Source organism: Carcharodon carcharias, chromosome 7 (genome assembly GCF_017639515.1).
Source record: "Carcharodon carcharias isolate sCarCar2 chromosome 7, sCarCar2.pri, whole genome shotgun sequence".
Lineage (NCBI taxonomy): Eukaryota > Metazoa > Chordata > Chondrichthyes > Lamniformes > Lamnidae > Carcharodon > Carcharodon carcharias.
In genome coordinates this window covers 127,604,132-127,623,760 of record NC_054473.1, presented here as the reverse complement: position 1 = coordinate 127,623,760, position 19,629 = coordinate 127,604,132, and the positions used below count along the sequence as shown (strand labels likewise).

Below are 19,629 nucleotides of genomic sequence, written 5' to 3'. Positions count from 1 at the left end.
CTAATGGAACCTTCCCCAAATCTAGAGAATTTTGGAAATTTTAAACCAGCGCATCAACTATTTCACTAGCCAATACTTTCAAGACCTTAGGGTGAATTCCATCCGGACTTGGAGATTTGTCAGCCCACAGCCCCAACAATTTGTTCAATAGCACTTCCCTGGTGATTGTAATTTTCCCAAGTTCCTCCCTCTCCCATTTCTTGATTTACAGCTATTCCTGGGATGTTACTTGTGTCTTCTATAGTGAAGACTGAAGCAAATCACCTGTATACTTCTTCCGCCATCTCCCTACTTTCCATTATCAATTCCCCAGATGCACTGTCTACAGGACCAATGCTCACTTTGTTAACTCTTTTCTTATTTAAGTATCTATTGAAACTCTTACCACCCATCTTTATATTACTAGCTAGCTTTCTCTCATACTCCAATTTTTCCCTCCTTATTAATCTTTTTGTCATTCTTTGCTGTTCTTTAGCATTCTTATAATCATCATCACAGGACTTATGTTATTTTCTTCTGCTCATATGCAGGCTATGCAGACATGAAAAGGAAGACTTGCATTTATATAGCACTTTTCTAGATCCAGGTGTCTCAAAGCACCTAACAACCAATGAAGTACTTTTGAAGTACAGTCACTGTTGTGATGTAGAACACGCCACAGCAAATTTGCACACAGCAATCTCCTACAAATTGCAATGTGAAAATGACCAGATAATCTGTTTTATGTGATTTTGATTAACGGATAAATATTGGCCAGGACACGGGGATAACTCCCCTGCTATTCTTCGAAGTAGCCCCATGGGATCTTTTTCATCTGCCTGAGAATCCAGATGGGGCTTTAGTTTAATGTCTCATCCAAAAGATGGTACCTCTAATTCAGTACAACACTGGAGTAACAGCCTGATTTTATTTTGTGTTTAAGCCCTGGACTGGAACTTGAATCCGGAACCTTGTGATTAAAAGGCAAGAACACAACCAACTTTATGCTATGTGCTAGCCATACACCCTCATTTAGGGGAGCAATTAGTAGAAGGTTGCATTCATTTTTAACATGGAGAATTTCATGACAAGGGGAAAAATGTGGCAGGCATGCATATTGAATATGCACACAAATTTCACTGAGCACTGAATAAAATTAATTCACTTCATTGCATCTTACAATCTGCCATTTTTCTTTTTGCAAAATGCATATTTTGTTTAAATATCAAAGTGACTGATTTGAGTGAATGCCCTTGATTTCTCCATAGTATACTAATGGGAGCAGTAGTGACCATCACAACTGGTACGTATGGAAAATGGCTGACCATTCCAGCAGATCATTATTGACCATAAAGTAGTACGCGTTGCAAATTATAGACTTCCTGTAACCTTTCTGCTCCTGAGTTGTCCTCTGCTCCTGCTGCATTGCAACATATCAGCCAACAGCCATTTGTCGAAAATTTCCTATGTGCCATTCATTTGTTTCATTGCGGTGATGGTTGCAAATCTTCCCCTTCATTTAACTCACTAATTTATAACCTGATCTAAAATAAAATACTGATTTTTTGATTTGTCTGTAGAACATTGCATGAGTTTATGAGATAAAGTTTTGTTGTAGGAAGTTTTTCACTTTTCATTAGCTATTTTTACTTAGTTTTTGGAGGATTGAAATGCTCAGTTATCTGTTGTCCCTTTTTCCTCATTCAGCTTTGCAATAACAGCAATAAATACAGGAATGTTGGGCTTAATTTTCGTTTTTGTGTCCCAATCCTGCAGTTGGGCGAAATGTGGATAAGGTGGCGGGGTCCAGAGGGAGATTTTTGAGGAGATGGCCAATTTAGTGGTCGCCTTACAGCACTGATATATCAGCAGCTCCACTGTCAGAGGTGAGAGCTGCCAATGTAGGCAGGTGAATGAGAGGGTGCTTCAAGATGGAAGCACCCTCTGAAGACTTTTTAACAACCTTAAAAACAAAAATTGCCACAGCTGTGTGACCACCATTGTGGAGGGCAATCTCACCCATAGGGTGGCCTTCATCCACGGCTGTGGCCATCTTAGTGTGTTAGCTGCAAGGGGAGTTGTAAATGATGGTGTCGTGCTGGCCCCTTGGCCTGCATCTGAGAGGCCACCTCCATGCATTGGCTTGGAAAATTCCAGTCGGCCTTACATTGGTCTTAACAAGCCTTTTAATTGCCTTAATAAACCTGCTGCTTGTGGATGGGTTGCTGTCACCACCGAATCCACCTTTGTCAATATCTGCCAGGGACACAAACATGCCAGCAAACCGGCAAAACGCACCCCAGTGCTAATTTTCTGGCCCTACTGCCTCTAATCCCACATCCATCATGATTTAAAAATTCTGTTTGACATAAGAATATGGAGCAACAGAAGAAGGCAGTCTGAGTAAATGTTTAATATATTAGCATCTTGATTGCAGCGTAATGTTCTTTTTGATTACTGTTTGAAATGATGCAATGCAATTTTATGAAATAATTTCTTACAATCTAATTTGGAAAATATCTAATATGCTTTATATAGGATTAATAAAATGACAAAACTAGTGCTATTACTTTGTTCTGAAACAATGTTCTAAATATTGCATTACTTGCATTAATTAAAAGACTGATCATAAGCTCACAAGTCATAACAATCCTCTAATTGTTCTTTATTTATATCCATTTACACATTGCAGCGAATGGCCATTACTTTGCCAGGAAATAGAAGAATGTAAAATTCCTGCACTTTCTGAAGCCTTGCGCCAATGTGAACTCTACAGGTATAAATAGTAAAAGCAATTTTAATCACATTGTAAAGGTTATTGTGGAATAATATAAAATTACTTTTTAAAAATACAGAAAATCAGTAAAGTCTGCAGCACTCTATATATTGCAGATGAATAAATATATTTCACAACTAATGCTATGCTTTAGATCATGAAATGTATTCTGGTTCTTAGTACTTCATTGAAGACTAAAACTACACAAAAAGAATGAAGGAATAATGACTGTCAATGATGGTCAAAGTTACCGCATAGAGTAATGGAGATAGGGCTTGAGGGACTATTCTTAATGGAGATAAGTGCTTCAAAAGAAATGAAGAATGGGCAACATAAAAGGTGCTGAAATAACTATGGAAAGAAACTGAAAGAGGCATAGTAGGTTTTTTGTAAACAGGATGCTCAACACCCACTCAATGCAGAGCAGAATTAACAAAGTCAATAACTTATTGAACTACATAACTTCAATTCCATGAGCTTCAACTTTAGCTAAAACATTCTCTTATGACAAGCCTTATCAAATAGCTTCTGGAAGTCCACATAAATAACATCTATATGTATCCCCCTGTCTACTACTTTAATCACCTGTTCAAAAAATGTAATCAGTTTTGTCAGGCATGATCTACCTTGTATAAGTGCATGCTGACTCTCTCAGCTCAGCTGAAAATGTTCGAAGTGTTCATTCACTCTATCCTGAATTATAGATTCTAATAATTCCCCAACAGAGATGTTAGATTAACGAATCTATAATGCACTGGACAGGAAGTTTCAGAAAGCGGTGTTTCCCATCCTGCCACCTGAACAGTAGGCAGGGAATGCAGCCCTGCCAATCACAGCAGCCCCACAGCCATTTAACGCTCCAGGGAGCATTAATTGGCTGGAGATAGTACTTGCACCCCTCACTTGGGCAGAAACCCTACCTCAGAGATCTGATGGCCAGTTAGATTAGCCTGCAGCTTCTGTTGTCCATACAGCATCTGTGACAGCAGTGATCAGGACTGGGACTACAAGCAGTATCCAGATTCTAAGACCTGGGCCAGGATTTTTCAGTCAGCGCGCTGGGACATAAAATGATGTGATGTGGAAAGGGTCCCTTTGAGGGAGGTGACCTCCCTTCCCACCCAAGGCCCGAGCAGGCTGACCTGCCTCACTTACCCCTTGCTCCTGAGCTCGTCCTGCCAGTCTCAAAAATGAGGCCAGGCAAGAAGTGGCCAATAATTGGCACCTAATGGCCTCAATTGGGGCAAGGGCGGGAACGCCGCCTTTGGTCTTGCCCATCCCATATAAAATTGTGGACAGGTCGAGGGCAAGCAGGGAGGGTGCTGGGAAGGACATCGGGGAATTTTATGGGCAACCTGCCAGCAAGATACTTTAAAATTCTGTCCCTGGTTTCCCTCTCATCTTTCATTAATAGCAAACTGGCAACTTTTCAATCTAAAGGAGTGGCTTCCGAATTAACAAAACCTTGGAAGTTAAGGAATCTGCTTTTTTTAAAATCCCTGGGATGGAAACTGTCTGATCCTGAGGAGTGTCATTAGTGTCATTAATTTCTTCTTTACTGTTATTTTGCTTACATTAATTTTGGCGTGTCCCTGCCCCTGATTCAATATTAATTTCCTTGGTATAGCTGTGTTCTGACTAGGATAGAGGAAGTGCCCAGTTCATCTAGCCCCACTACCCCACAGGTCATACCATTAGTGTAAATGTTTGATTCACTTACCGAAATGGCCAATTATTTATCTTTGCTATTGTTAGACCCAGAATAAAAGAGACTTTAACCAGGCTTCTTTCAATAAACTCAGAATGATTGATTTATTATTAAAACTAAACTTCATTTTTAAAACAAGTTGCAAGAACTGGTTAACACACAATTTGTAACTGCGTGCACACGCACAAAAAAAGGACAAATAAATTACAAACAAATAGAGACTCTGCAGAGGATGGGCGATTAAAGAAAAAAGCTTTATCAAAAGGATTAGGTTCGCAGGGTTTTGACCCTGTTGATCTGGTGCTCCCTCATGCGAGGATGGGACACTAGTCCTAATGATTGTCTGGATGTTGTCAGCAATGGATCTTCAGCATGGAGGAATATAGAGCTGGACCAATCCTTCTTGTCTCAGCCTCTCAGGTTTCCCAATACAGACAATTTCCCCTGAGATAAGGATTCCTGGATGTATACTGATTGCTGCACCGTATTTCAAGTGAGGCAAAGAGTGTGCAAGCTGGATAACTTTTCCTCTTCTCATTTCACTCTCAACTGAGTTCAATAAACAAGTTCAAAACATAACTCACCTCTGTCAGGTGACTTCCAGTGAATCTCTAAGGCCTTTACCTTTAAAATGTTGTTTTCCAGCAATTAAATAAACAAATAGCTCTCTTCCAAATTGCCATGTTGTTCATTTAGTTGACATCATATGATTTCTTAGAAAAGGCATGCTTGCCCACTGTCTGAGGTGAGCTTATGACAATTAAAAATAAACCCAGGTCAGTTTCCATGGCCTGAATCTTCTGGTTGGCGTGCAGAGGTGGGCCCTGCTCACTGACGCTTAAAATGAAGCGCGTGACTTTGGGCGTGCGTCCCAACGTCACTGCATATCATTCCAATCTTCAGTTCGGCGGGTGCACACCGGACTTGGCTGCGTGCTCGCCAAACTGTCAAAGGCCTATTAAGGCCATAGAAATAGCAATTGAAATAATTAACAGGGCTGCCCGTCCAACCTTAAGGTTGGCGGGCAGGCGAAGAGCCCAGGTGGCCTTTGCATTTTTCATGGAACCTTATCCACAGGCAGGATGAGGTTTCATGAAGTGTTTATAAATGTAATAAAAATTTTACTTAAACTTCATTGACATGTCCCAGCTCAAGAGACACTGTCATATGAGGGGACATGCCTGAATAATTTATTTTTCTTTATTTCAATTTTTCATAAGCAAAATAATCCCCCTGGGGCAGCTCCATGCCTCAGGGAGATTTCTGCACTCTTTCACGTGCATGGGTGAAAGAGCGCAGGCTCCGATGCTTGCTCCTACCCCCCATCCGCACAGAGAGCGCTTAGTGCTTCCAGGTGCGTGCCTTGTTGGGTGGGCCTTAATTGGCCTGCCCACTTAAAATGGCAGCGCACAGCTGATTGCGGGAGGTGATCGGCTGTGCCCCCAGCCTGCCTGATGGGGAGAAAATTCTCCCCCAAGTGTCCAAACAATGCAATGTCCTTCCAAATTTTGAAAGAAAATATAGTTCTTGAAGATATGGTTCTAACATGCCTCCACCTTCAAGAAATGAAACACCAATTTTTATATGCGTTTTGTTACAAAGTGTACAGGAAGAGATATGTACAATATATAAAACAAACTTAAACATGCACTCACTCATTCACTCCTTATACAGTACAGAATCTGTATAATTTCCTCTGATTTTCTTGATTTCCAGATAATTCTAGAAACATTACATTCTTGATAATGCAGCAGCAATTATCTAATCCTTCCCAGCAATGTGAACAACCTTTAAGTTGTAAGGCTATATTAACAAGCTCCATCGGAACAGTCTGTCAATCTGAGTCTCAAATTTTTCCACAAAGGCCAAGGGATTATGGTCAGTATATATTGGTGTTTCTTTACAGTCGTGATGGTTATATACCTCAAAATGTTTAAGAGCCTGTCACAATCCCAGGGTTTCATTTTCCACTGTAGAGTATCTCTTGATGCCGATTTAATTTTTTTCAAAAAACACTCCACTGGCTTCTCTATGCCTGATTCATCATCTTGCAATGCGACCACACCCACCCTCAAGTCACTAGTATTGATTGTCACTTTGAAGGGTTTGGTGAAGTTAGTGTTGGTCAACACTGGTTCATTAGTTAGGATAGCCTTCAATTTTTCAAAAGTTGTCTGCACTCTCTTGACCATACCACCTTTGCCTTCTTTTGCACTTTTGCAATAAATACGTCAGTGAAGCAGCTTTGTGTACAATTTGGCACAAACTTACATAGAAGCCGCACATCCCTAAAGATCTCATGATTTCCTGTTTAGTTTTAGGGACAGGGAATTCCATCAAAGCCTGTACTTTCACTGGTCTTGGCAATGCTTGTCCTTGACCTACAATATGTTCTAGGTAAGTTACTCATGCTTTTGCAAACTCACTCTTGGCAAGGTTTATTACTACATCTGCCAACAGTAATTGTTTAAATAGGGCTTCCAGTCGTTTGAAATGATCTTTCCAGTGTTGCTGTAAATCAATATAGCATCCAAGTAAACTACATAGGTAGGGACACTACTTACATATTGATTAATTCATCTTTGGAAAGTGACTGGAGCATTTTTTAGCCTGAATGGCGTTACTCGGCATTAGTATAGCTCGCTTGGTGTGACAAAAGCTGATACCTCCTTAGTTCGCAACATTAAAGGTACTTGCCAGTATACTTTCAATAAATCTACCTTAATAAGGAACATGGCACTGCCAACCCTGTCAATACTTTCTTCTAAATGAGGGATTGGGTTGGAATCCATTTTTGTTACTGAATTAACCTTTCTATAACCTATGCAGAAACTGGTTGACCAGTTTAGGCACTAGCGCTATGGGAAGCTTTGACTAAGTTCAGTTAGGTGATTTTCTAACATATATTGAATTTCTGCTTTCACTTGAGCTTGTTGACCTGGACTTAAATGATAAGGATGTTGTTTTATAGGAGAAGGTTTCCCTACATCCACATCATGCATGGCTAAAGTTGTACACCTTGATTTATCCCCACAGATTCCTTTAAATTCTGTAATTAACCACACTAGATCTTCTCGTTGTACTGCTTCTATGTACAAAAATATGGAGTCTAACTGTCTTAATAATGGCAGCATGGTATCATTGCTGTCATGGAAATTTGACTTAAGGAGGGGCTAAAATGTCAGATCAACATCCCTGGATATAGAGTTTTCAGGCAGGATATGGAGAGGGATAAAAAAGGTGGGGGTGTAGAATTATTGGTTAATGAATCAATTACAGCTATGAGGAGGGATTCTATACTAAATGAAGCATCAATGAGGCCTTATGGGTTGAGCTCAGAAATAAAAAAAGGGGCAGCCACACTGTTAGGAGTGTACTGTAGACCCCCAAATGGTGGAACTGAGTTAGAAGAGCAAATATGTAGACAGATTTTTGAGTGCAAAAACAATAGGGCAGTAATTGTTAGGCCTTCAACTACCCTAATATCAATTGGAATACGAACAGTGGGAAGGGCACAGAGGTTGCAAAATTCTTGAACTGCATTCAAGAGAACTTTTTTAGCTGGCACGTAACAAGCCCAGTGGGAGGGAATGCAATTTTAGATTTAGTATTAGGAAATGAGGCTGGGCAAATGGATGAAGTAGCAGTGGGTGACCATTTTGGAGATAGTAATCATAATATAGTTAGATTTAGCATCATTATGGAAAAGGAGGAAAGGACCAAGATAGAACAGGAGTAAAAGTTCTAAATTGGGAGAAGATAAATTTTACAAAGCTGAGAGGTGAGCTGGTGAGAATGGACTGGATGAAGCTTTAGAGGGAAAAACTGTGTCAAATCAATGGGAGACATTCAAAGGTGAAATTCTGCAGTGTAGACATGTCCCCACAAAGAAAAAGGGTGGTGTTATCTAGAAGCATAAAGGCCAAGATAAAGCAGAAAAAGCAAGCTTATAACAGTCACAAAATACTTAACACTGTAGAAAGCCTAGAGGAGTATAGAAAGTACAGGGGTGAAGTAAACTTGGAAATTAGGAAAGCAAAGAAAGGCTATGAAAAAATGTTGGCAGGTAAAATCAAAGAAAATCCCAAGATGTTTTACCAGTATATTAAGAGTAGGAGAATAACTAAAGAAAAGGTAGGGCTTATCAACGGTGTACATGGTAATTTGTGGGTTGATGCAGAAGATGTGGGCAGGGTTCTCAATGAGTACTTTGTCTCTCTGTTCACTAAGGAGAGGGATGTTGCAAACATTCTAGTTAAAGAGGAGGAGTGTGAAATATTGGATATGATAAGTATAGTTAGAGAGGAAGTACTGGAGGAACTGGCATTCTTGAAGGTGAATGAATCACTAGGGCCCGATGGATTGTATCCCAGGCTATTGAAAGAAGCCAGGGAGGAAATAGCAGATACTCTGAGGATCATTTTCCAATCATTACTAGATACAGGCAAGGTTCCAGAGGATTGGAGGTCCGCAAAAGTTGTACCATTATTTAAAAAGTGTGCGAGGGATAGGCCAGAAAATTATAGGTCAGTCAGTCTGACTTCACTGATGGGCAAATGATTGGAAACAATTCTGAGAGAAAGGATAAACTGCCACTTCGAAAGGCACAGATTGATCAGGGATAACCAGCATGGTTTTATTAGAGGAAGATCATGTCTTACTAGCTTAGTAGAATTTTTTGAGGAAGTAACAAGGACGATTGATGAGGCTAGTGCAGTAGATGTTGTCTACATAGATTTCAGTAAGAAATTTGACAAGGTCCCACATGGCAGACTAGTCAGGAAAGTGAGATCTCATGCAGTACAAGGGAAGATGGCAGGTTGGATCCAAAATTAGCTCAGTGACAGGAAACAAAGGGTATTGGTTGAAGGATGTTTTTGCGAATGGCAAACGGTTTCCAGTGGTTTTCCAAAGGGCTCAGTGTTGGGGCCTTTGCTGATTCTTGTACATATTAATGATTTAGACTTAAAATGTGGGAGGCATGTTTGGGAAATTTGCAGATTACACAAAAATTGGCCATGTAGTTGATAGTGAAGAGGACAGCTGTCGACTCCAGAATTATATCAATGGTTTGATTGAGTGGGTGGAGAAGTGGCAAATGGAATTCAATCCGGAAAAGTGCAAGGTAATGCATTTGGGGAGGGCAAGGGAATACTCAAAAAACAGGAAGTTATTGAGAGGGGCTGAGGAAGTGAGAGACCTTGGAGTGCATGTCCACAGGTCTTTGAAGGTGGCAGGACAGATGGACAAGGTGGTGAAGGAAGCATATGGAATGCTTTCCTTCATTGGGCAAGGTATTGAATATAAAAATAGGGATGTAATGATGGAACTGTATAAAATACTAGTTAGGCCACAGCTGGAACTTTGTGTACAGTTCTGGTCACCACATTATAGGAAGGACATGATTGCTCTTGAGAGAGTGCAGAGGAGATTTACAAAAATGTTGCCATGGCTTGAAAACTGCTGCTATGAGGAGAGATTGAATAGGCTAGGGTCGTTTTTCTTAGAACAGAAGAGGCAAAGGCGTGACCTAATTGAGATGCACAAAATTGTGAGGGGCCTAAGTAGGTTTGACAAGGAAGAATTGTTTCCCCTAGCTGAGGGGTCAGTTGCCAGGGGGCATAGATTTAAGGAGATTGGTAGAAGGATTAGAGGGGACATGAAGTGAAACTTTTTCACCCAGAGGGTCTGGAATTCACTGCCTAAGTTGGTGATTGAGGCTGAAATTCTCAGCTCATTTAAAAGGTTCCTGGATCTGCATCTGAAGTGCTGTAACCTACAAGGCTATGGACCAGGTGCTGGAAAGTGGGATTAAAGTAAGCGGCTAGTTTCTTTTTTCTCTTTTTTGGCTGGCGCAGACACGATGAGCTGAATGGCTTCTTTCTGCACTGTAACATCTCTATGGTTCTAATATTTCAGCTAACTGGATAATAGGAGGTTCAATTGGTGAATTGTCTATGTCTCCTGCCTCAATCTCACTGTCCTCCACTGTGCCTACAACCTGACATGCTTACTCCTTCTTATCCTCCTTCCTATGATGGTATTTTCTAACATATTGATATGACACAGCTGATTCTTTTTCCTGTGATCTGGAGTGTCTATCGAATAATTTACTTCACTAACCCTTTCAATTACCTTGCAATGGGCAACTGAACCATGCTTTCCGAGGTTCCCACTGTAAAGATAATAACACTAACACTTCATCCCCTGGCTGTAATTTTGGGCTGCAGCTTGCTTACCTGCCCAGTCCTTCATCTTTGTTTGAGAAGCGTGAAGATGTTCTTGAGCCACTTTGGAGGATTCATCCCTCTATCGTAAAAATGTTTCTTTGATTAACTTCAGAGGACCTCTTATCTCATGTCCATAAATAAAAAGGATTAAAACTAGTAGATTCATTCAGTGAATCTCGGGTAGCAAATAAAAGAAAGTCCAGTCCTTTGTCCCAATCATGGGGATATTCATGACCATATGCTTAATCACTGTTTTGAGAGTTTGATGGTACCTATCTAAAACGCCCTGTGTCTTTGGATGATATGCTGTGGCTTTTAACTGTTTTATACCCAAATTACTCATTATCTTTTGAAAAATTTTTGGCATAAAATTTGAACCTTGGTCCGACTGGATCTCCAACAGTAATCAATATTGAATAAAAATTTGAGTTAACTTCAGTACTATTATTTTAGCTGGAATTGTTCTTAATGGGATGGCCTCTGGAAATTGAGTTTTCATATCCATAATAATAAGGATATACCGGTGTCCTGCTTTTGTTTTTGGTAACAGTCCCACAGTCTACTGACACACAACTAAATGGTTCCTCAAAAACTGGAATGGGAATTAAGGCTGCCGGGTTGATTAGAGGTTGCGGTTTTCCTACCATCTGGCACGTATGGAACGTTGTACAAAGCTGCACCACGTCCTTAAGAAGACCCGACAAGTAAAACTGTTGGTTTGTCCCCGCTTGAGTTTTCCGTATCCCTATATGTCCGGCCATAGGAATTTCATGTGGTGTCCTTAATATCTCTTTACGATATTTGGGTGGTACTGCTATCTGATGAACAAATGTCCACTCTTCATCTGCAGGTCTGTGAGGAGGTCACCACTTCCTCATTAGTATTCCATTTTTAATTTAATAACATCCTGGAATTTCCTCAGCTTCAGCATCAGTTCAGGCTGATTGTGTTATCTTACTTAACTCTGGATCGGCTTGTTGAGCCTCAGCCAGAGAAGGTTTACTAAACATCTCTTTCAGATTATCTAAGTCGTTAAAGAAAGTTTCAGCTAACCAAATATCTGTTTGTGGTATCACTTTGACTTCCGATGATTGACTTTGTTTAGCCATTGCTTGGATCATCATACACGAAGGCAAAATCTTGGAACCTTTTCTTGTAACTGCTCCATCTGTTAATCTCACTTGGACTTTCCATAACTATGGGAGAAGCTAGTACCTTCACTCTGGCTAAATAATTTCCCAGGAGTATGTCAATTCTATCTACGAGTAACTTCTGGACAAACCCCACCATAACTGTCCCAGACATTAGGTCACACTCCAAGTGCATCTGGTGCAAAGGTACGGTTATATACTCCCCGTCGATACTATTTGTTAAAATTTTGGCTTTCAATGCAATTTCTGGGGGAAAAGTTGTGCCTTTCCCCAGCAAAAATGTTTGACTGGCTCCCGTATAATTATTCGTTTAGCTGTCTCATTTCTGGGATTTCCCCTGGACAAAAATTCTTCATAACTCTCATGTACCTTATTCACCTCTCGTGAACTCACAGCAGCTTTCACACTCAGTTTCACAGTTATAGTTAACACTATAACTTGATCTCTTGTACTTTCAGTCAGGGCTCTTTTTCCTGAATCACCCTGATGTACTGCAATAAATCCCGTGGATTTCCCATGCAACTTCCAGCAATCTACACGAACGTGTCCCAGCTTATTACAACGGAAAGGCCTCCAAATATCACTTCCGCCCTCAGCACCTTCTTTTCTGGTTTGAGGAAGGGTTTCCGGGGCATTCCCAGCTGTCCCTTCTCTTTCCTGGCTACTTGCCTCCCTTTCTCCTTCCCACCTTCTGTCCTTCTTGGGTTTTTTGGGGTAATGGAAAAAGGGTTTGCATTTATGGGCCAGGTCATAATTGTCAGCTAAATCCACTGCCTGTCTAGCTGTTGCAACCCTGTGGTCTTCAAATTGGGTTCTAACTACTGGAGGAAATTCTTAAATTCTTCCAGGAGAATTATTTCCTGAAGATCTTCATACGTTGCATCTATCTTTAATGCCCGTATCCAATGGTTAAAATTACTTTGCTTTAGCCTCTCAAATTCAATTAAGGTCTGCCGAGGCTGTTTCCTTATGTTTCATAATTGCTGCCTGTATGTCTCAGGGACCAACTCATGCGCACTAAGAAAGCCTTTTTTACTACATCATAATCTAGCAAAACTTCTTTTGAAAGTTATACACAAACCTCATGAGCTCTACCCAACAATCTACTCTGTAGGAGCAAAGGGGCAAAATATTGCTGTTGGCGTGCAGGTCCAGGCCCGACATGCCGATTCGTAAAGTGATGCACAATGATGTCAGGCATGCTTCCCGACATCATTGCATGTCATTTTGATATTTCGTTCAGTGGGCACATGCCGGAGGTCACTGCGCGCCTGCCGAACTGTCAAAGCCTATTAAGGCCATTAAAAAAGTAATTAAACTAGTTGAGAACTCTGCCCGTCCAACTTTAAGGTTGGCGGGCAGGCGAATAGTGCAAGCGGCCTCGTGTTTTTCAGGAAACCTCATCCACAGGCAAGATGAGATTTCCTGAAGGTTTTATACAATAAATAAATAAATTTTCCATGCTTCACAAACACGTCCCAGCTCATGTGACACTGTCACATGAGGGGGCATGTTTAAATATATTTTTACTTTATTTATTGAAAATTTTTATAATCCATTCAATCGCCCTGAGGCAGCTCCATGCCTGAGGGAGGTTGCTGCATATGGGCAAAAGAGCGCAGCACCACCCCCCCCCCCCCCCCACCCCCTGCCTCACCGACTCTCCACTCCTCCCCTCCGCCCGCACAGGTAGCGCTGAGTGCCTGGCTCTGGGCAGGCTTTAATTGGCCTGTCTGTGTAAAATGGTGGTGCGCAGCTGATAGGCTCCATTCCCGCCCAGCCCACCCGCCATGGATAAAATTCACCCCCAGGTTTGTTTTGGCCACTTCATTTGCTTACTTTCTCAGATGAAATAAAGAATGCCTCTACATCCCTTCCCTCAAATTTGGAAGGGCTTGTACAAATTTAAACATCTCCCCCCTGGGCTTTGGGTTGGGGTTGGTTTTTTCATGATCAGAATTTTCCCAGTATCTGAGGCCTCTTTAATTCCAGCCTTTTAAGCTGGTATTCCTTTTCTCCCTTGCTAACTTCTATTTTTGGAGGTCAAGTTCAAGCCTTTTCACTTCTCTCTTTTCCTAATTCAAATCTTTTTACATCTCATTTCTCTTTTGCCTCCAATTCAAGTTATTTTTTGTGTTCAAGCTGCTTCATTTGCAACCGAATTCTAGCTAACTCAATTGACTCACCCCCCTGGAGAACGTGGTCTCTCTTGTATCCCTTCTAATTTCAAAAGCTGCACTATTATCGCATTTATGTCTGTTTTTCTCACCCCTATGGTTAATGCTCACTTCAACTCATCTGCCAACTCCATTAGCTTAGCCTTGGTTACTTCCTGTAAACCACTCAGGATTAACTCTTCCATCTCTAGAAAAGTCTTAGCAACTTGCAAAGCCATGTTGGTTTACTAATGTATAAGAAACCTGGTATCTGTTCTTTTATCCTTTGCCAATTGTTATTATTCTGCGTTCAGTCACCTGCTGTACATGTTTTGAACTACCACACGGGGAGGCAGTAGCGTAGTGGTATTGTCAATGAACTAGTGACCCAGGGTAATGCTTTGGGGACCTGGGTTTGAATCCCACCACAGCAGATGTTGAAATTTGAATTCATTAAAAAAAACCTGGAATAAGTCTAATGATGACCATGAAATGATCAATTGTCTTAAAAACTACTGCCCTTTAGAGAAGGAAATCTGCTGTCCTTACCTGGTCTGGCCTACATGTGACTCCAGCCCTATAACAATGTTGTTGACTCTGAATTGGTATAGCAGGCCACTCAGTTCTCAAGGGCAATAAATGCTGGCCTAGCCAGTAACACCCCCATCTCATGAATAAAAAAAAGCCCCTGATTGATGTTACAATCTAGATGGGAGGATTGTGCAGTTTTCTAGCCCCAATAATCCATTAGTAGTGTTCAATGGCCAATCATTTACCTTCGCTACTGTTGGAATAAAAGAGGCTTCCTTCAATAATCTCAGAAAGATTGATTTATTATGAAATGAAACTTTTTAAAACGAGTTGCAAGAATTGGTTAACACACAATTTGTAATCTGGAAGTGTAACTATTTATCCTTTTTAAAATTCCCCAGTACACACACATATACACAAACAAAGGACAAACAAATAGGGCCTCTGCAGAGCTGGGCAGTTGAAGAAAAAAACTTTATAAAAAGGATAAAATTTGCAGGATTTTGATGCTGTTGATCTGGTGCTCTCATGTGAGGATAAGTTGCTAGTCTCGGTAGATGTCTGGAGGTTCTCAGCAATGGAGCTTCAGCGTGAAGGAGAATAGAGCTGGATCAATCCTTCTTTTCTCAGCCTCTCGGGTTTCCAAATACAGACAAGTTTCCCTGAGATGAGGATTCCTAGCTATATATTGATAGCCATATTATGTTTCAAGTGAGGCAAGGAGGACGTGAGCTAGGCAGCTTTTCCCCTTCTCAGTTCATTCCAACTGAGTTCAAAAAACAAGTTCAAAACATATCTCTGTCAGATGACATCCAGTAAATCACTAAGGTCTTTGCCTTTAAAACATTTTGCTGGTCATTTAGTTGATGTCATGTGATTTCTTAGAAAAGGCATGCTTGTCCACAGTCCAAGGTAAACTTATGACCCTTTTTAAAAAAACCCAGGTCCATTCCCAAGTGTCCAAAGTATGCGATGTCCTTCCAAATTTTGAAAGAAAATATAATTCTTGAAGATATGCTTTTAACAGCTACTCTTTCTGTACTGTAAATACTGACAGAAAGTAATTAATCAACATGTTCTACTACATCGTTTTTCATTGACAATATCACATCAGTTTTCAAGGGGTTCACATTTCACCTGATCATCCTCTTTTTTTCTTCAAATAATTTGTAAAAAAAAATTTGTGCTTACTTGAATTCCCTTGCAACTTTTTCTTCATACTCCCTTTTTGTAGCTGTTTGTTTTATTCCCCTTTGCTGTTCCTTTTTTTTTTCTCCCATTCACCAGGATCTGTGCTATTGTTTATATTTTTGTAAGCTTTTTCTTTTAGTTTAGTGTTGTCTGTTTCCCCTTTAGTCATCCATTGCTGGTTTTGTGACAAGTAGAGCTCTTGCCACCAAGGAACATAAACTGTTTCTGTATCACATGACATTTTTCTTTGAACAACCCCCATTGACCTTACCTATTAACAGATTTGCCTAGTTTTACTGTGAGCAATATGTCTTGTTGCATTGAAGCTAAATCTAGAATCTGTTTAGCTGTTCTGCATTTCTCCTTTTCAAACACTACATTGAACTTGATCATAGGAAAACAGGTCATTCATCTCTTCAAGCCTGCTTTGCCATTCAATACGATCATGGCTGATCTGGCTGTGATCTCAACTCCACTTTGCCATTGCCCTCCATAACCCTTGACTCCCTTGTCTATCGAAAATCTGTCTAACTCTGTCTTAAATAAATTCAATGACCAGCCTCCACGGCTTTCTGGGCAAGAGAAACTTCTCCTTATCTCTGTCTTAAATGGTAGACCTCTTATTCTTAAACTGTGTCCCCGGTTCTAGTATCTCCCAAAAGTGGAAACAACCCCCCGGTATCTACCCTATCAAATCCCCTCAGGATCATATATGTTTCAATAAGATCATGTCTCATTTTTCTAAACTCTAATCTGTTCAACCTTCCTCCATAAGATAACCTCCTTATCTCAGGAATAAGTCAAGTGAACTTCTCCGTACTGCTTCCAATGCAATTATGGGCAGAAATTTTCGCTCGGTGGACAGGTACGCACCTGACCCACTCGAACGTGAAATGATGCGCGTTGACATTGGCCGAGCGTGCCGATGTCAATGCGCAGTCGCGCAATAGTTCAGTTGGCGGGCAAATGCCAGAGCCGGCAGGCCGACAGGCGGGATGAGGCATTCAAAAGTGAATAAAAATAAAATAAAAACTTTAATTTTTCATTAATAACATGTCCCTCATCCAGCAGGGACATGTTTAATTACATTTTAATTTTTTTAATATCTCGTCATCTCTCTGGGGCAGCTCTGTGCCTCAGGGAGATTATCAAGTGCGCACATGCACGAACTTCGCGCTAGGCCCACTCGCCCTCCTTGCTCCACCCACACAGGCAGCGCTCAGCGTTGCTGCTCCTGTTTCACGCTGGGCAGGCCTTAATTGGCCTGCCAGCGTGAAATCGCGGTGTGGTGCTGACCGCAGACGGCGGCCGGCTTCCTGACTGCCCCTGCTGGGCCCGTCCGTCATGGGCAAAATTCTGCCCAATATCTTCTTATCAAATAAGGAGACCAAAACTGAACACAGTTTTCGAGATGTGATCTCACCAAGGCCCTGTACAGTTGCAGTAAAACTTCCCTACTTCTATGATAAAAGCAAAAAACTGTGGATGCTGGAAATCCAAAACAAAAACAAAAATACCTGGAAAAACTCAACAGGTCTGGCAGCATCTGCGGGAAAGGAACACAGTTAACGTTTTGAGTCCGAATGACCCTTCAACAGAACTAAGTAAAAATAGAAGAGAGGTGAAATATAAGCTGGTTTAAGGGAGGGTGGGACAAGTAGAGCTGGATAGAGGGCCAGTGATAGGTGGAGATAACCAAAAATGTCACAGACAAAAGGACAAAGAGGTGTTGAAGGTGGTGATATTATCTAAGGAATGTGCTAATTAAGGGTAGAAAGCAGGACAAGCAAGGTACAGATAACCCTAGTAGGGGTGGGGTGAAGGAATCAAAAAAGGCTAAAACGTAGAGATTAAACAATGGGTGGAACATTCAGTGCTCAGCAAAGGACTTAGTTTCATACCCTTATGCCTTCATCTCAATGAATTTCGGGCTCTGCACGATGCTGAACTCTTCTTCCGCTGCCTTCGTCTCCGTGCTCACTTCATTGGGCAGGAGTCCTCTCCCTGTTCAACGGATCCTTTTACCCACCTCCAATATTCTCCCTGCACCTGGACCCCTCCCTCTGGATTCTTACCTTCTCTTGATATTTTCATTGAGAACTGTCGGCGTGACATTAGTCGTCTCAATTTCTCTGCTCCTCTCACCCACTCTAACCTGTCTCTCTCTGAACTTGCTGCACTCCGTTCTCTCAGGTCTAACCCTGACATTGTCATCAAATCCATTGACAAGGGTGGTGCTGTTGTTGTCTGGCACACTGGCCTCTACCTCGCAGAGGCTGAGCGTCAACTTGCAGACACTTCCTCCTACCTCCCCCTGGACCGTGACCCCACCACTGAACATCAAGCCATTGTTTCCAGGACTGTTACCTGACCTCATCTCCTCTGGAGATCTTCCTTCCACACCTTCCAACCTGATAGTCTCCCTACCTCAGATGGCCTGCTTCTATCTCCTACCCAAAATCCACAAACAGGACTGTCTCAGCAAACCGATTGTGTCAGCCTGTTCCTGCCCCACAGAACTCATTTCTTGCTATCTTGAGCTATCACCAATCACTGGCCCTCTATCCAGTTCTACTTGTCCCACCCCCCCCCTTAAACCAGCTTATATTTCACCTCTCTTCTATTTTTACTTTGTTCTGTTGAAGGGTCATTTGGACTCGAAACGTTAACTGTGCTCCTCTCCGCAGATGCTGCCAGACCTGCTGAGTTTTCCAGGTATTTTTGTTTTTGTTTCCCTACTTCTATATTCCATTCCCCTTGCAATAAATGCCAACATCCCGTTTGCCTTCCTAATCACTTGCTGTACCTGCAAACTAACTTTTTCATGCACTTGCATACTGATTTTTTGTGATTCAGGTAAATGTTCACGCACCATTTGGCCATTAGCTAAATGTGGCTCATTATTCAATGCCAAATGGCATGCTCACTCATTGGTTCTCAGATATAATGCCGAAATCTATCCTGAAAATACTTAAGGTATTCACTACCTTTCTGATTAGAGACTTTTAATTTCAACAAGTAAAATAGTCTCAAATCTTGTTTTATGAGATGAGCCATTTTATACTGGAGGCTGTATCCTTTAATAAACCTCACCTTTGGAGTTTGTTAAAATTTAGAAATTTGAAATATATGTTCAGTCTTGTTTGTTTTCAAACTCCCCCCATTTTCTCATTAAGCTCTTTGAACATAAATGAAGGTTTTCTGACCTCTTGTTTATTTTCACAGGACTGTCACCTTTTTTGTTCTTTTGAATACCAGAATAATGTACCATTGTGTGTGTCATATGATATTGTTGCTTTGTTAGGAAGTAGCAATTATCCATACTTAACAATGGCATTGTTCATAATGAAATAGCAGTTGAAAATATCAGTTAGCTTAATGCATTTAATAGCATGACTATCATGCACGCTGAGTAATGTGAACAAATCTTCAAGCAGAGACTTCTGCACTAGTTAGTGCACTATAAATGTGCATCAATATACATCATTAGTACATCAAATAAAAATTGTTACAGTTGATGTTAGTAATTGGAATGAATAGGGAAGAGGCATGGGACTTTAATTGTGTAAATATCTAAAATATCACATGTAATTCTTCTGAAAGGACTAGTTTAAAACATTCTTCTTTGGGCGTATTCGTCCCAGATTTGCGCTAAGTGTGGTAGCAGGTGAATAAAATGACGTTTTACCTGCCGGCTACGATGGCAGGCTTTCATGCCATATCGCCCCAAACCCGCTGCGTTATTTTTACATTCCTGGGAAACACCAGTTTTCATGGCAGGCGGGTTCTCATTCGCCTGCCATGCCATCACCTCACTGCTTCATTATGCTGGGCGCCCTATCTAAAGTCCAGCTGCGTGCACACATTTCAGTGCTTCCAGCCCACAACTATTGCAGGGAAGATATCC

At 41.1% G+C, this 19,629-nt stretch overlaps 1 protein-coding gene across 1 annotated transcript in view; it reads left to right on the top strand.

Annotated features, from left to right (window-relative positions):
• Positions 1–19,629, top strand: part of LOC121280044 (BTB/POZ domain-containing protein KCTD19-like) — a 144,954-nt gene that overhangs the window by 70,263 nt on the left and 55,062 nt on the right. Inside the window, exon 10 of the mRNA XM_041191674.1 lies at positions 2,672–2,755. Within this exon, the coding sequence (XP_041047608.1) occupies positions 2,672–2,755 (84 nt within the window). The remainder of the gene's footprint in view (positions 1–2,671; positions 2,756–19,629) is intronic.